The sequence below is a fragment of the Bufo gargarizans genome, chromosome 10 (assembly GCF_014858855.1).
Source record: "Bufo gargarizans isolate SCDJY-AF-19 chromosome 10, ASM1485885v1, whole genome shotgun sequence".
NCBI classification, from domain to species: domain Eukaryota; kingdom Metazoa; phylum Chordata; class Amphibia; order Anura; family Bufonidae; genus Bufo; species Bufo gargarizans.
Genome location: NC_058089.1, coordinates 18,294,649 through 18,313,182, shown reverse-complemented (window position 1 = coordinate 18,313,182; position 18,534 = coordinate 18,294,649). Strand labels below are relative to the sequence as shown.

General features: G+C 42.7%; 1 protein-coding gene across 1 annotated transcript; it reads left to right on the top strand.

Annotated features, from left to right (window-relative positions):
- Positions 1–1,132: 1,132 nt before the first annotated feature.
- CCND1 (cyclin D1) lies at positions 1,133–18,265 on the top strand. Its single transcript, XM_044269775.1, has 5 exons — positions 1,133–1,472; positions 2,423–2,638; positions 3,933–4,092; positions 10,773–10,921; positions 13,533–18,265. Exons 1-5 carry the CDS (start codon positions 1,281–1,283, stop codon positions 13,689–13,691), a joined length of 876 nt encoding a protein of 291 aa, XP_044125710.1. The 5' UTR covers positions 1,133–1,280; the 3' UTR covers positions 13,692–18,265.
- The last annotated feature ends 269 nt before the right edge of the window (positions 18,266–18,534 follow it).

Genomic DNA, 18,534 nt, shown 5'->3' with positions numbered 1-18,534 from the left:
CAGGGTGCACAGTATATACAGTGAGGGTGCACAGTATATACAGGCAGGGTGCACAATGTATACAGTCAGGGTGCACAGTATATACAGGCAGGGTGCACAATATATACAGTCAGGGTGCACAGTATATACAGTCAGGGTGCACAGTATATATAGGCAGGGTGCACAGTATATACAGTCAGGGTGCACAGTATATACAGTCAGGGTGCACAGTATATACAGTGAGGGTGCACAGTATATACAGTCAGGGTGCACAGTATATATAGGCAGGGTGCACAGTATATACAGTCAGGGTGCACAGTATATACAGTCAGGGGTGCACAGTATATACAGGCAGGGGTGCACAGTATATACAGTCAGGGTGCACAGTATATACAGGCAGGGTGCACAGTATATACAGGCAGGGGCACAGTATATACAGGCAGGGTGCACAGTATATACAGGCAGGGTGCACAGTATATACAGGCAGGGTGCACAGTATATACAGTCAGGGTGCACAGTATATACAGGCAGGGTGCACAGTATATACAGTCAGGGTGCACAGTATATACAGTCAGGGTGCACAGTATATACAGTCAGGGTGCACAGTATATACAGTCAGGGTGCACAGTATATACAGTCAGGGTGCACAGTATATACAGTCAGGGTGCTCAGTATATACAGTCAGGGTGCACAGTATATACAGTCAGGGTGCACAGTATATACAGGCAGGGTGCACAGTATATACAGTCAGGGTGCTACAGTATATACAGTCAGGGTGCACAGTATATACAGGCAGGGTGCACAGTATATACAGGCAGGGTGCACAGTATATACAGGCAGGGTGCACAGTATATACAGGCAGGGTGCACAGTATATACAGTCAGGGTGCACAGTATATACAGTCAGGGTGCACAGTATATACAGGCAGGGTGCACAGTATATACAGGCAGGGTGCACAGTATATACAGTCAGGGTGCACAGTATATACAGTCAGGGTGCACAGTATATACAGTCAGGGTGCACAGCATATACAGTCAGGGTGCACAGTATATACAGGCAGGGTGCACATGCTTTGTCTCCCACTAGGGGTAGATCTCTTAGGCTGCTGCCTCCTCCTCCCACCCCCAGGCATCATCATTGTTGAGGAGGAGGAGGAGGACTCTGGGCCATGTTTAAGCTCAGCCAGGCCCCTGCTCCTCTTTCTCTTTCTCTCATTCCCTCTTTTCTGTGATCCGGGGCTGCACGGGCTCCTGCAGGGAAGGGGCACAGTCACACACCAGGCCGGGCACAGGACACTCACCATGGAGCTGCTCTGCTGTGAGGTGGACACTATCAGGAGAGCCCATCTGGACAGGAACCTACTGACCGAGCGGGTGCTGCAGACCATGCTCAAAGCCGAGGAGAACTGCTGCCCGTCCGTCAACTACTTCAAGTGTGTGCAGAAGGAGATCCTGCCCTACATGAGGAAGATCGTGGCCACATGGATGCTGGAGGTTCGTGCATGGATCTCCCCACCACTCCCATGTCCAGGGGTACCTCACCCAAACCTTGAAAGTTCCCCAGGCAAAGTGGTCTTAAATCCTACCTCCTATGGAGGTCTGGGTGGGTGGTCATTACTTAGTTGTCCGAGTCATAGTCCTCACCAGTCACCACACTATGTCCAGGGGCCGGGTAACTAACCCAAAGCTTGGAGGTTCCTCAGCCAAAGGGGTTCTGAAATCTTACCTCCTTTGGAGGTCTGGGTGGGTGGTCATCAGTTGCCGAAGTCATAGTCTATGCCCAAGGGGTTCCTCAGCCAGAGGGGTTTTCTTCTTACCTCCTTTGGAGGTCTGGATGGGTGGTCATGAGTTGCCCAAGTCATAGACTTCTTGCTGGATTCTGTGCACATGTTGGAGGCCCAGGCACATTGTGTGGCCTCCTAAGAAAGTTCCATCAAGTAATATGCCCAAGTTCTTGGTGTACAGTTCCTGGGCCTGACTGCCCCTGGGGTCACCTCTGTGCCCTTCTCTAGGTATACAAGGCTTATAGTGCCAGGTTTAGGCTTCCCAGAGGAATTAGGTCCCCATTTATCATTGATGCACCCCCCCCCCCCCCCAAAAAAAAACAACTAAAAACTGTAACCCAAGTATGCCATGCGTGGGCAGCCTGTTCTTACTAAGAACTTTCCAAAGTCATTGATTTAACCCATGCAAGACTGGCCAAATATGTTGTACTTGCTTTGCATAATATTATTTATTGGTTGTCTACATTGTAGCCATAGTGTGTAGCAGAGCTGTTTGTCTTCCTTGTGCCACCAGTAGGATCACCCCTAAATTGCACCAAATTGACAAACAACCCCTTGTTGCAGCCCAGCTCTGCTACATCTGAAGTGTTCTTACATGTGTATGAGACAATCCCATTCTAACCAGTGCTACCAACTTTTCTTCTCCCCCCTCCTTTTTAGGTCTGTGAGGAACAAAAGTGTGAAGAAGAAGTTTTCCCACTGGCCATGAACTATTTGGATAGATTCCTTTCTGTGGAGCCGCTAAAGAAAAACAGATTACAACTGCTGGGGGCAACGTGCATGTTCCTGGCATCCAAAATGAAGGAGACTATCCCTTTAACGGCAGAGAAACTCTGTATTTACACAGATAATTCCATCAGGCCAGAGGAGTTACTGGTAATTTCCTGTTTACTGTACATTACAGGCCTCACATATGTTTAGGAGACCCTTTTCTTTGCCATAAATGGGGCATTTTATGCTTGGGAGAGAGAGAGAACTCTTTCTAGGTCACCACTAAAAAAGCAAAAAAAAAAAGGAAAAGCCGTGCTGCGGTTATTTGCGGTTGGTCACGATGCCTCGTGCAAACTGGGAGCGAAAGAAAAGGAGCATATAATGCAATTTCCTCTGAAATCATGAACAATGTAACATTTATGCACCACGCTTCTACCACATGCAGGGGCGTTCTCTTTGGATTTGGCGCCCTCCAGTGGATGAATGCTGGAAGTGCACCACTGCTTTATGGAGCAACCTGTAGCTAATAGGCATCTGCTGGGAGTTGTGGTTCCACAGCAGCTGGAGATTATATTAGCAGAATTCTTAAGCTTTTACCTAGATTTTATATCGCTATACCGTGTCTGTGTTATGTATAGACATCTCATCTATATACCCATAGTATGTCAGCTATATACAATTAGTATATTTTCTATATACTCACAGTATGATTTTATATATATATATACACACCTATAGTATGTCATCTATATACCTATAGTATGTCATCTATATACCTATGGTATGGTATGGTATGTCATCTATATACCTATAGTATGTCATCTATATACCTATAGTATGTCATCTATATACCTATAGTATGTCATCTATATACCTATAGTATGTCATCTATATACCTATAGTATGTCATCTATATACCTATAGTATGTCATCTATATACCCATAGTATGTCACTATACCTATTAGTCACTATATACCATAGTATTATCTATATACCACAGTATAGTGTCATCTATATACCCATATATTCATCTATATACCTATAGCATCTCATCTATATACCTATAGCATGTAACCTATATACCGTTAGTATGTCATCTATATACCTGTAAATATCCTATATCATATATATTTATTATTCATTATATACCCATAGTAATTCATCTATACCCACAGTATCTCATCTATATACTTACAGATTATATATATACTATATATACCCCTAACGTAGTTGTCTCTATACCTTAGAATATGTGACTATATAATATTTTATATACCTATATTATACATTCATATATGTGTGTCTATATACCCACAGTATGTCCTCTATATACTGACAATATGTTATATATATATATATACCCCTAGCATATTTTCTATATACCCAGAGTGTTCCTCATTTTTGTACCATTTCTGTCACTATCTTGCACCTGATTCTTAACCCCCTCTCTCCTTGCAGATCATGGAGCTGTTAATACTGAACAAGCTGAAGTGGGACATGGCCTCTGTGACTCCTCATGACTTTATTGAACATTTTCTTGACAAAATGTCACTGACTGACGACACCAAGCAGATCATCCGCAAACACGCCCAGACTTTTGTGGCTCTCTGTGCTACAGGTACGGGTGTTATAAGGCATGTTCTGGAAGCGCCCTTATTGCTGATGCTCGCCCTACTCTTCCCACTGTTACTGTAAATGCAGAGAACCCATTGTACCTTTAACACCCCACCCTTCATGTTGTATTGTGGATTACTGACTATGGTGGTTTAAAAAAAAAAAAAAAAAAGTTCTGGAAAAAGGTAAGTTTAATCACCTTCCATGGCGCGCACGCGCGCACGCACACACAAAAAAAATCCAAACCTCACGTGCAGCCTCTAAGCTAAGTTTTGGTGGGATTTAAAATTTGCAGATGTAGCAGGGCCGAAATTGCTCACGTCATAGGCTTCTATCACTGTGAGTGGTGGCTAATGACAAATTGCCAACTCGGCTCTGCTACCTCTGTGCCTATATTGCTGCTGCTTTGTTTCTTTGGATCGGGGCAGCGCCGGCGCCACTGTTGTTTTGCCAACTGGAGGCCACGCATTGTGTATTGGACAAATAAGCGGCATTGTAAGGGCTCGGCGCAGTCGCTGGGAGTTGTCAGTTCAACCAAGCATGTCATTGTGCGCTAATGGTCAGCGCCGAGACTCTGTGCAGTCGCACACTCCTGACTGTGTTCCTGAAACTGACACCCACTGCTGACGTCTGCCGCTGACATCTCCGCTAGAGGCACAGCCACTGCTTTGTGCCTTATGCTAGAGGCATGTTTCTGGGGAAGGGGGGGAAGCTTCTGCCATACTGAGTCATGTGTTGACTGTTTGATCTAAAGATAATTGCCGGCGTCACCTAGATGGCCACCTCGATGACACAAGATTGCAAATCTGTCCTAAACCTATGCTTATACCTTTTGGACAATCGCTTAGAAAGCAATTCCTCGAACCCATGTTTTTTTAAACTGCCTGTAAAGAAGTATACAAAGTTGCCAGTGTTCTTGATACAATGTAACCGGTTCCTATGTTGTCACCAACAACACGATGAACTTCACCTCGTTAATATAATAGCACGTGAGTCAAATATTCGGTATACTTTGCCTCCAGTGCTGTGCGAAACCTCTCCTTTACCCCGTGCGCGTTAATGATTTATGCGCGGTTTGGTTGTTGTTGCGACCTGTTAAAGTGACAAACCAGTCGCAAAAGTATGTGAACACCCCCACCCCCACCTTTCGGAATGCCACAGAACACGCTTAGGTGCCAAATAAGCACGTCCCCCCGGCAGACGGTCTGATGGGACCAGGTGAACCCAGTGGAGCGCACCTGAGATCATGTATGTTTTGTTTAACCCCTCGAGTGCTGCAGCTCTTGATGGCATTGCCCTAGAGCGCTGCTGTGTGGAACGGCGTGTTGTTAGCCGAGCCCGGCCGGCCGGGGTGACCTGTTTTGTATGGCTCTGACCAGTGAAACTGCTGAATGCACACGCAGTTCAAAGGTTGCCGGCTCGGCTTGTCAAGAATCCGGTACTTTGATCTGCTTCCCTGTTGTTTCAGGCTAAGGTGCGCACCGCCGCGTCATCACTTTCCTGAGGCTCCTGTGCAGTGGCCGAGTCTGATTTCAATGGGATACTGTTATTGGACTGGGTAGTAGTAATATGCAGCAGCGGACCCCCTCCCCCCCAGCCTGGGGCTCCTAGGGCATGCTGAGAGTTGTAGTTCTGCAATTACTGAAGATTGTCATATTATGCAGTAGTAGATTCTGGAGTGACTTGTACACTGCAGCTTTTCTATCTATAGATTGTTCTTTCTTTGTCTTGTGCTGCCGTCTGCTAGGAGTAAGGATGTCTGTGAGGGGCAGGAAGAATTGTCTGTCTTTCCTTTTCTTTCTTTCTAGCTATTTATCTCTATCTCAATCTCTCCCTATCTTTCTATCAATTGCTCTCTTTCTATCTCATTTCAATCTATCTCATATCTATCTATCATATCTATCTATCTATCTCATATCTATCTATCATATCTATCTATCTCATATCTATCTATCTATCTATCTATTATCTCTCTATCTATCTCATATCTATCTCCTATCTATCTATCTATCTCCTATCTATCATCTATCTATCTATCTCTCTATCTTTCTCTCTACCTTTTTCTTTCTATCTATCCATCTATTTCTATCTATCTTTCTCTCTACCCTTTTCTATCTATCTTTTATATATCTATCTCTCTATCTATCTCTCTACCTTTTTCTTTCTTTCTATCTATCTATCTCCTATCTATGTATCTCATATCTATCTTTCTCTCTACCTTTTTCTTTCTTTCTTTCTATCTATCCATCTATTTCTATCTCTCTACCTTTTTCTATCTATCTATCTATCTATCTATCTCATATCTCTCTATCTTTCTCTCTACCTTTTTATATCTATCTATCTATCTCTCTGTCTTTCTCTCTACCTTTTTCTTTCTATCTATCTATCTCTCTGTCTTTCTCTCTACCTTTTTCTTTCTTTCTATCTCTCTGTCTTTCTCTCTACCTTTTTTCTTTCTATCTATCTGTCTCTCCCTCTACCATTAGTTACTCCATTTATCTGCACCTAGAAGTGAGTGAATTTGGCATACAGGAGGAGACGCAGACTTGCGCGGTGAATGTTCTCTTCTTTTCGGCATGTGCCACTAAAATGTAGAATCTTTAACCTTTCATTGAAGCCGGGGCTTGTATAATAAAGGGTCGGTGATTGTGTCCCGCGCGCTGTCTAAACAAACGCGGGAAGCAGCGTGCAGCGCACACACACACATGCGCGCACTCACCTTCGCGTTGAGTTATGAGGCCAGTTCCCGCCTGCTGCCTCTTCTGGCCATGATTGATGTCCTCAAGTTTGATTTGGCTGCATGAAAGGATTTTCATTCATGGCTCTCAGACGGATGGAATGGCTCCTTTTTACAGGAGAAAGGCGGGGGAGGGGGTTACTCTCTAAAATGGGAATCTCCCCCCTCCTTACCCCCCTCCCTTAGCGTTGCACAGCCTGGGTGCTGCTTTGTGTCCCTTCATGGTGGCTGGCGCTCTTTTCTTTATCAACGCTGAACTTGTTTATTCTTTTTGGATGAAGTCTCAGATAGGCTGCCGGGGATGCGTGTAGGCCCCTTCTCTTTTGTGTCCGTGTCAGGTTCAATTCATCTCACCGCTTCTCTCTTGTTCCTGAGCGTTCAATAGCGCAAGATGAAGCAATGGAGTCTGACAATACTGACACACTCCAATTGCAGGGCTGGGGCCCCCTTGATTAATATGCCGAAATTAGTGGTCTCTGCCCAGATTATTCCACCCTGAATGTAACCAAAAAGAAAAAAAAAAAAAACTTGGACGTGCTCCTTGTCTGGAGTACTTACGGGCTTGTAGAAGACCCCTGTGGTCAGCCTGCCTTACACCAGTGACCTCTGTAGGTTTAATATTTAATTATGCACTTATTTAATTAATTAGTTTTTTTTTTTTTTCAATTTAATTAATTTATTTAGATTGTTAGAAATACATGAAAAAGGTTATCAGCAGGAGATGCCATGTCCAACACGCCTCTCGGGTTTGGGCGACCCTAGTTGTCCATTGAAAATAATGGATGCCTATTGATGTCAATGAGCTGCCCCGTAATACCATTGAATTTACATTGTGGTTCCTCCACTCCTGCCCCCTCCCCCCCCCCCCCAATTCGGTCTTCCAACGGCAAGACCCTCAGCAATCAGTTGTCACAAGTATGTATTGATTGAATTAGTTTGTACTCCTGGGTTACAGGGAGTATTGCTGTGTCATGAGCCTCTTAGATGGCTCAAAAACTATTTAAAGGGTGTATGATCTTCTTAAATGATGCATCAGCTTCTTAGATGGTGCATGGTCATCTTGATGGTGGATGGGTTTCTTAGATGGTGGATGGGCTTTTTAGTGGGTGCATGATCCTCTTGATGGTGCATAGGCTTCTTAGATGGTAAATGGGCTTCTTAGATGGTATATGGTCCTATTGATGGTGCATGGTCCTCTTGATGGTGCATGGTCCTCTTGATGGTGCATGGTCCTCTTGATGGTGCATGGGCTTCTTAGATGGTGCATGGACTTCTTAGATGGTGCATGATCCTCGTGATGGTGCATAGGCTTCTTAGATTGTGCATGGACCACTTAGAGGGTGCATGGGCTTCTTAGATAGTGCTTGAGATCCTAAGATGGTGCATGGGCTTCTTAGATGGTACTTGGGCCTCTTGCATGGCACAAATCACAAGTATACATCGATTGAATTAGCTTGTATTCTTTTTAGATGGCCCAAAAACTATTTAAATGGTATATGAACTTCTTAGATGATGCATCAGCTTCTTACATGCTGCATGAAGTTCTTAGATGTTACATGGACTTCTTAAATGCTGCCTCTTAATGGGGCATGGAATTCATAGATGCGGCCCCTTAATGGCGCATAGGTCTCTTGGATGGCGCATAGGTCTCTTGGATGGCGCATGGGCCTCTTGGATTTCGCATGGGCCTCTTGGATGGTGCTTGATATTCTTAAACATGCCTGGGCTTCTTAGATGGCATATGTGTTTTTTTAGGTGTTCTTAGATGGTGAATACGATTCTTAGATAGCACTTGAGTTTCCTAGATGGTGCTGCATTTTTTAGATGGTGCATGAAGTGATATAGTGCATGAGCTTCTTAGATGGTGCCCTTTTTCATTCCATCTATGGGAATGGTATGAGCATAATGTATGACCGGTATATTGTGACACTGGATTATATGAACCCTTTGAAGAAGGTCACTATATAGGCAGCCATGTTTGTGACTTGAGTAGGAATGAATGAGATCAGAGAGGGATTGGCATCGGGCAGCAGTCAAGTCCTCTAAGGGTTACCCTCCACTCTTCCTAGGTGAAGGGCCCGCTGTGATTAATGAAAGCCAGCAGTTCATTATTTTATCCAAGGACTTAAAGGAACAGTAAATAAACAGAACATAACACAGAGAAGAGCCTTTGTCAAAAGTTCATTTTTCAGAGCAGGTTCCTAAAGCAAACTTCTGAAAATGACTCTGCAAACAGTCCAACGCCTCAATGGTCCTTTCAACTGTGCATCCCCCAAAGTTATTCCTGGGTGTCCCGGGACTGTGTCATTTCCATAAAGAGTGGGAGGAAGTGTGTATTCACATGCTCTTATGGGATGAGATAATCCTATGAATGAGTCACTATTGGGGCACCATGGTGCCGCTTATCTCCATTTTAAGGGATGCATTCTGATTGGCAAATCTCATGTACATTTTTTTTTTCCAGATTTCACTTTTTGCAATGTAAGGGTGAGATCTGCTGCAAAACCGCAGATCTCACCCTTGCATTGCAGAGGGAGCTTTCCCAGTCTAATTAGTTAGTTCCTTACTAGGTCGGTCCTGGTAGGTTTGTGGGAATTAGATGGTAAGCTCTTCTGCTAGTGATTTTTTTTCTGCTCGCAATCTGCTGCCCGAAACGGGGGGTGGGGGGGGGAAGGAGGCTTTAAAAACGCGGATTATTCCGGAGAGAATGGCGCGGCTGCTGAATGGGGGGGCAGTCCGGCCTCTTCAGGAAACACGAGACTGGCTTTGTATAGACCTACAGCAATGCAGCTTGGACGGGGTCCCAGTGTCCTGGCACCATTGTGTCCCAGCAGAATGGAGCCGAGTGTCGCCTGTGTTGGGACCCCCGGCACTTAGCTCTGGCACATTTCATTCAGCCTCTGTTGCAGTGATGGATGACGGCCAGTGACTGGCAGCTTAGTCGACGATAAAGGCTTTCTAAAGGTGTGATCTTGGTTGGAATAGGCAATTGCCGGGTTGTGAAAGCGTCCAGATATTTTATTACTAACTGCTTGCTGTCTCTTTGGGAAGCCCGGGAACAATTCAGACCCTTAATCCTGGAAGCGGCGGCAGTAATGTGCCCGGGAGAGCATTACCAGCATCACTTTGAAAAGCCGCACGGAGTGAATTCTTTTGTGCAAGGAAGCCAAAAGTGACTTGATTGTGTTACATGACTTCTACTGTACCCAGAGCAGGGGGCACCGTCGGGGGACAAGCTCGTTACAGCACTTTGTTGGATTAAACTATTAGAAGACAATCTGACATCTGCCTGAGGTTCCGCAACCTTCCCAATAACAAAACCATCTTGAAATTAATGATGTCGGTATTTACTGCCGTTATAATTCCTATCATGTGCTTCGAATACAATTCAAAACCGTCCAATTTTTTTCCCACTTGTGCGTAGGTTGTGCCTGGGATTGCAGTTCTTCATTATTTAGAGGGTTTGTCTGCGATTTTTTTTTAGGTCTATCTTCAGGCCATATCTCGTTGGTGGGGGTCCGAAACCCGGCTGTTTGAAGAGGCCATGGCGCTCCGGTCCCCGGCCAGTGACTTCACATTCGTTGGTCACATTACCTAGGCGCAGCTCGGTCCTGTTCAAGTGAATGGGCCTGGGCTGCAATACCAAGCACAGCCTCTGTACAATGTACGGCGGAGAGACGGCAGAGCTCATCGGCCTCTTCAAACAGCTGATCGGCGGTGGTGCCCCCACCGATCGGATATTGACGACCCATTTTGAGGATTGACCATCAGTATCAAATCTCGGACAACCCCTTTAAATAAATGTAGCTGAGCTGCAATACCAGACTCGACCTATATAGGAGAGTGGCGCAGTTTCTAAAAAAATGTAGTGAAAATAGATCCTTATTTTTTTTTAATCTCGAGATTTTTCAGCCTCTTAACTAATCCTTATTGTCTCTTCTTTGCAGATGTAAAGTTTATATCAAACCCCCCCTCCATGATCGCAGCTGGGAGTGTAGCAGCCGCCATACAGGGCCTCAATTTGGGTAACACAGACAGCATCCTCTCTTCTCAACGCCTTACCCTATTCTTATCACAAGTCATCAAATGTGACTCGGTAAGTAGATGATTGATGACCTGCTATAGACAAGTGCCTACAGCCCCCAGCGGCTGGCATTTTGATGGACGGGTAGAGACTCCTGCCCTCCGACATGTGCCCTCCGGCCTTAAGTGCGGCACTTCAGTGACTTAATAGACCAGGAGGCTTAAAAGGGTCTATAGTCGGTGACCTGTATGATGTGGCTAGCGTATTCTAATATGTACATATGGCGCCGCTTATCTGTTGAGAAACAAAGGATGGGGCAGGATAGACTATCACCTGACCGATTCTTGCTTCTCCTGAGCTGTCACGGGGCTGATCTCCTACTTGTGAATCTGCTATGTCAATGGCCAGCTTAGTGACCCCCATATAGTAATAGGCAGCTGCCGTGCACATATGGCACCGCTTATCTATCGGGAGGGAAAGGATGGGACAGGATAAAATGTAACCCAACCAATTAAGAAGTGTGTATGCAGGGGGTATCTGGCATCTCCTACTGGTGGATCTGCTATGTTGTTGGTCAACTTACTGACCCCATATAGTAATAAGTAGATATGGCGCCACTTATCTATTGGGAAGCAAAGGATGGGATAAAATGTATTATGACCGGTTCTTGCTTCTCCTGAGATGTCAGGAGTCTTTCTGACATCTACTGCTTTATCTGCTATGTAGATGTTCAACTTAGTGACCCCATATGGTAATAAGTAGATATGGCGCCACTTATCTGTTTGGAAGTAAAGTATGGGACAGGATAAATTGTAATGGAAAAGGCTGATGTTAATCAATATCCCCAACCCCTGACACATTGACGGCCGATGATCAATAAGCGTTTGAGCTGAAAAACAACAGAATCTGCGTCTCTTTCTTTCTGGGAACTGAAGTAGTTTTTCCACATTAAGCCGTGCAGCCAGCGTTACCGGTAAACATCATTTAGGCCCATCTGTGGGCTGCTTACAGTAGCATTTGTTAAAAATAACCTGTGGGAAGTGTGAGCCGAAGCGATCTTCAGCCCGAGGCACGTAGCGTCCCGCGCCTCCAATGGAGGGGCCGTTTCAGGCCGGCCCCACAATATGGCCGCCACTAGCCATTTTCCATCTCTCCTCCTTAATCTACCGCGCTGCTGTTGGCCTCCCATGTCCCGGCCGTAGGCGTCATTAGGAAGGGCCAGATAGTTTTCAGTCGTGCCATTAAACTACAGAGGGTTTGGGGACCGAGTGCATCGCGGGCGGCGAAAATCCGAGTAGTGAAGCAGAATTTTTTTGGCAGAAAGTAGTGAAGGGTAAAGTGAGCGCCCCATTGTTTCCCTGCCTCGAGCAGTTTCCATCTGAGAGTTCTCCCACGTGGGGGGCCGAGCGGCCCGTGTGGTGAGATCATTGTCCCTAGTTTAATGACGCAGGACGCTCGTTACACGGATTAAGTACATTGCTCGCTGTTATTAGGCAGCCTGTTAATATGGAGTCCAGAAAAATATCCCCTTTTAATGGCCACCTATCGTTAAATTTTCAGCAAAAAAAAAAAGCAACATAAATGATTTAGACCTTGTTCCTAATAATCATAAATGGCACATGTGTTGCCGCCACTAGGGGGCAGTCTGTATGTGGTGCAGCTGGTGGTTTTATGACCGTGCGACCCTATCTAGTACCTAAATCTTAGTATCCTCTCCCATACAACCTCATCTTACGGCTATCATTTGGTCCGTATTAGGCCGTCATGTAGAAATTTGAATGGGACAGGTCCACGAGAAAAGTTCCTAGTCCCTTCAGTCTTATCAGCTATTCACCCTGTGATTCCATTAGGAATCTGTTTCTGTTTATGGGACTTCCTTATACCAGTGACTACTTTTTATAATTTTTCATTTTTTTTTTATCATATATATTTTTTTGTCTTGTCCATTTATTAAATACAGAATTAAAGGGCCTGTCCAGAACATTATAAATTAGCATTGGCCAAGATTTTATAGACTTTACAAACCAGTTAGACCACTCCTTGGGCCATTTGACTTTGCTAGTGGCCAGAAAATCAGACCGTTCTTAGATGGAAAAGGTTTGAGTCCAATATCAGATTTCTGTGTAATTTGGCCCTGCTTTAAATAAAGTTTGCTTAAAAATATACAAGCATTTGTCTCTTTTTCAATGAACTTTATATATATATACGTTCATGTGAACATGTTCTAAAGAGGTTGGCGTTTTACGTATAAAGTTTACTGGGACGAGCCCTGTTTGTAATATAGGTCATGGACTGATTTGGTACGGAGTTCAGGGACGGCAGCAATATGGACTGTGCCCTTTGAATATGCTTAGGACGTGTAGGTAGCTTTTAGGCCCATAAAACTGTGTAAAAGAGAAACTGTTTTTAGTTGCCCATGGCAACCAATCAGAGCTCAGCTTTCATTTCATATTCTACTCTTCAAAAATGAAAGCTGCACTGTGATTGGTTGCCATGGGCAACTAAAGACAGGCATTTAATAAATCACCTCTTTTTTTTTCTTTTTTCAAGAAATTTTATTTACAACAAAACAAAGACTTTCTTTAACAATAATGCAAAATCCATTTTTGCTATGGACTTTGGAGTTATGTGACGTAACTATGTATCCTAATGGGTTTCGTCTCCTTTTTCTCCCCCTCTCTAGGACTGCTTGCGGGCTTGCCAAGAACAGATCGAGCTGCTCCTAGAGTCCAGTTTGCGTCACGCTTCCCAACAGATCAATATCTCATCCGACACAAAGTCCGTGATAGACGAAACAGACCTTTCCTGCACCCCGACCGATGTCAGGGATGTCAACATCTGATTACGGATGGGGGAAAACGCAAAAAAATATAAATAAATTGTGACTTTTCGGCGACGGAACGTGAGGTGTGGATACGTCTCCTGGGAACGAACTTCTCCCGCGATCCTCATGTAAAGAGCCGATCCTATGGACGTATATCTTCGGGGAAGAAATACAGCTTTTTTTTTTCCCTATATACCTGTGACTTAAAATAATAATCCCCCCAAAAAAACTCTGTTAAAAAAACAAAACAAAAAGAGAAAATAGTATTTGCATAAACCGACGTCAGGTTTGTGCTAGAAAAAAAGAGGATTTTTATAAGACAGTAATCAGCTAGTTTTTATATTATACGTGTTTATGTCTGTATGTTGTAAAAATAGACATTAACACAAGTCAAATGTCTCCAGGGGAGGTACTAAAATTTGGTTCCTTATGTGTAAACAGCCATTTTTAACGTAGAAGAGGCTTTTTAGTTAGAAATGTTTTTTTAAAAATTAAATTTTTTTCTTTTCTTTCCCTAAACCACCTGTTGCTCTTTGCGGTCTTGGCGTCTCTATAATCTGCTTGCTATTGCATGTAGTCACTTTATATTCTTTCTTTATGTGTTTTTTTTTATTTTTATATATCTATATATCTATATATATATATACCTTTTTTTTTTTTTTTTTTTTTTTTAGTTTTATATCCTCTTCACTTTATAAATGGTTAATGTAACCCATAGTATATGTTTAGTATAGTGCATTACTATATGTTAATCATGATGTACGGCTGTGGATTGCCTGCACCTGCGGCTTGTAGGGTGCCAGTTTTTACAACGTCTCAAGGCTTAGTTTACCGCCCTCTATTTTGCTCTATTATTGAGAGATAGCGATGGTAATATATTATATTTTTATAACTTTTTTTTTTGGTAGCTGCCTCTGTGTTAAAAAAAAAAAGAAAAAAAGAGAAAAAAAAAAGAAAAAACTAAATTTTTTTCCAAAAACTGGCATCGCCCCATCCTCCGCACCCTATTTCCCAACCCACCCCCCCAAGCCTAAAAATGTCAGGAATCAATCCACAGACCAGTTTTCTTGGTGTTATATTCTAAAACCATTCCATTTCAAAGCACTTTGGGTCCTTTTTCTTTTAAGTTTTTAGCGAATATGTTAGATGTGGGAAATCAACAAAAAATGGAATGGTTTGGAATTGGCATTCGAGCGGAGCGAGTGATTACTACTATAAATCTCATCAGGGCAAGGGGGAGCCCTGCGGCTGGCTCGGAGAGTTCTGGGAGTTGTAGTTCGTTTCAGGTGCTTGGCGGACGTTTTGTGGGCAGCCGCCTGTCTTAAAGGGATGGAAGGGGCTCGTTTCTGGTCCACAAAATGGCTGCCGTTGTCTGGTGTCTGTGATGAGTACGATCTCGGGAGCCACAGGTTACCTACCCAGGTATTAGAAGATATGGTTAGACTCATTAATGGGGACACAGCGGTACATGGATTTTTTTCTTTCTCCCATGCTACGGTGTCTGCTGTGTCCGTTTTTTTATGTTTGCATGAGGGCAAGTTAGCATTAAGGCTTTACCACATGTTGATGTTAAAGAAGCTTTTGTTGTTTTTTTTCAACACTAAACTATATAATTTATCGCTAAGGCTTATATTTATTGCAAGAGATCCTCAAAAGGCCAGTATCACCTTTTTAAAATGAAAATAATGCAACTTCCCCTTTAAATAGTTTTTGTAGGCCCCACCCCCCACAAAAATAAGGTTTCCAATGACGTTGGCGATTTCAACGTCACCACACAAAGCACTGTAAATTAATCGTGGAGATTGTGTACTTGAAATTAGCTGTCTCAAATTTTCCCCACTCTCCCGGGTCCACCTCACCCCCCATTTCTCCCCATCACCACCACTTTTATTTTTGTTCTTAGCTAAAAGACAAAAAAAAAAAATCTTATCAAATTTTTGCACATTGAACCTCTAAACTTTGTTATTTTATTAAAAATGAGAATTGTTTTGAAGGGAAGCGGTTGACTTCGGAGGAAGAATGTATTGATTGTGCAGGTGAGAAGATGCCCTTAATGTGTTGATTGTTTCAAAAAGATAAAAGAAAAAAAAAAAACTAAAAAAAAACTAAGGAAAAAAATGGAAAAAAAAAATGAAAAAGGAGGATTTCTCCAGTTTTTATTAAAGCTGCTATGGATTGAAACTCCCAGCATGGTTTTGAAAAGTTTAAAAAAAAAAACAGTGCTTCTCTGTATCTACGGTATGTCATTGTTTTATTTTGCTGCTATTACTTTGTAGTCCTTTTTTGTTATGTCATGTCTTATACTGCCATTTTTCTAGAATTTAATTTTCTCATAGAAAATTATATTGTCGACTTCCATGTTTTGTTTTTGATTTTAAATTTTTTTTTTTACATGTCAGTTTTTACTTTAATGTGATTACTGCTCAATTCCAAAAAGATGAAAAAAAAAAAGTTCTTGTTTCACAATACCTCATGTCTCATTGTTGTCACGTCCAGGTTTTATTGCACCCTGGTTTTCTATCTGTCAGGCCTGCATTTGAGAACTGCGGGGGGAATTTATCATTATGTGTTTGAGACAATTTTTGTTATTTTTTTTAGACTGGAGTTGCTTTGCGCACTTGTGCTAACTTTTATGAAGATGGTGCTCGGTTTGATTAAATTTGCCGCGAGTTGTGATGTGGTTTCGCCACTGTCGGTGAAAGTGCTCACCAGGGTTACCTGGAGATGCAACTTTTTAAAAAGTGGCACATCATAAATGAGATATAAAAGTGTTCTAATTTGTAATCACTCCACTTTTGAACGTGGCGAAGCTCATCAAAAGTCGCAAAATTTCACCAAAAGTCGCAAAGAAATGTAAAATTGTAGCAGATTTGATAAGTACCTCCCTGCGTTCGTAATGAGTCCTGAATGATCATTGTTGTTAGTTTGGTGTTTTTTACATATTTCAGACGTTCCGGAGAATTCTGATTTGCGTTGGGATGTGTATGTAAAGTTGGTTTAACTGCTTTGGGTAGGTCGTTGATTTGAGGTGTAGCTGAGGCCTACACCCCGAGAGATTGTTCTTTGGTAACTTTGAGGCATTGTTGAAATGGCAGAACCAAGTGCAAGTCACCATTATGGGTCAGTACTATTAAGAAACTTTTTGGATTGACCATGGTGGGTCTATGATTTTTAGACACATTACAGGACTGTGTGGGTCAGCTTGCTTGGGACTTGTAGCCACTCAATGGCCACAGGATAAGCTGGTTTAGAGGCACAATACAAAGGAAGAACCGGCATCATTATGGGTCAGTACTAATAAGAATTTTAGTACTGACCATGGTGGGCCCATGAATTATTTTTTTTTAGATGTTGTGGGGCAGCATGCTGGAACTTGTAGCCACTGAAACAGTAGGGTGAGTTGGATATGGCCAGTATGAATGTTCCAAAGGAAGACTTGGCATCATTATGGGTTAATGCTGTTAAAAACATTTTTGGATTGACCATTGTGGGTCCATGAACTTTTTAGATGTTGTGGGTCAGCATGCTGGACCTAGTAGCCACATGACTACAGTAGAGTGAATTGGGACAACACCTATGCACAGTCCAAATGAGGAAAAGTCATCATTATGGGTCAATGCTAGTAAAAAGAAATTGACTATTGTGGGCCTATGAACTTTTTAGATGTTTTGGAACCGTGTGGGTAAGTGAGCTGGAATTAAAACCACATGACAACAGAAGAGTGAGTTGGACAATGGCCTATGCACAGTCCAAAGGAACTACAGTCCCATATGGCACCTCTTCGGGATATAGCTGAGGTTGGGTTGTTCACAGAACGTTACTTTACATTTGATACCACTGAAAAGGATACCTTTGTTTTTGTAGATGAAGTTTGTAATGTTGAAATGTCCTTAGAATAGGTACCGTGATCTGGACTGAATGGAAGGTGCTCGGTGCTCAATAAGGCACCAATGTCTCTGAAAACAAAAAAACAAAAAACATCACCACAGGACGGAGAAACGTGGAAAAAAAAACTAAAAAAGCTCAGCTGGGCTCTGCATGCTGCTAAACCAAATCCAAATTGGTAGGGAGTAATAATTTACAAATAATTATGGATTTATTTAATTTTTTTTGTCGTTTCTGTTGCCAGGGTCCACGTATATGTGGCAAATCCTGTCCAAAAATTCCAGGAATATCTTTGCTTTTATTTTTACTGTTTACCTCAAAAACTTCTCTGTCCATATGACCGAAAACATATTTTCTTTTCTTTCCTGGACCAAATGTGATAACGTCCCGGTGATTTTCATTTTTTTTTTATTTTACCTTTTTGTTGTTGTATTTGCTGGGGCAGCATGTGAACAACTCTTGTTCTCACCTATTGTAACTCCTATAAGGCCAAAGTCTATTGGTTCATGTTCTAATAGATGAGTAATGTTACTTTATTGACTTTTTTTTTCCTTCTCATTGTTAATTAGCCAATCAGTCATCCTTGTGCATCCTGTTCATGATGGCCGGTCTGAAACGCACATTGTCACCAACAGACCGTTATGTAATATGTCACTCTTGAGTTGAATTACAAAAAAAAATGACTAGGAATAAACCATTCAAAAACATTGTCTTGTGTGGTCTTAATTTCTTTCTAGAGCGGTCCCATATATAGAGTATATAGTATGTGTGCATATTTACCTGTCTTGAGATGTGTCATAGAGATAATGGTCCTCTGCCAGTAGATAACAACATGGCAAGGTGGAACATTTTTTTATGGGGGCCCTATTAAAGTCAATAGGGAGCCCAAAAGCATAGACATATGAAAATCTCTCTAAGCTGAAACGGGACAGAGCTCTTGATGGGGTTGTCCCATTAAGACAACTTATGGACAACT

Excerpts from the sequence above, each read along its gene's own strand:
- CCND1 (XM_044269775.1), top strand. The coding sequence starts at position 1,281 with ATGGAGCTGCTCTGCTGTGAGGTGGACACTATCAGGAGAGCCCATCTG. Across the intron at positions 1,473-2,422 it reads TGGCCACATGGATGCTGGAG|GTCTGTGAGGAACAAAAGTG; the intron begins GTTCGTGCATGG and ends CCTCCTTTTTAG. Across the intron at positions 4,093-10,772 it reads TGTGGCTCTCTGTGCTACAG|ATGTAAAGTTTATATCAAAC; the intron begins GTACGGGTGTTA and ends TCTTCTTTGCAG.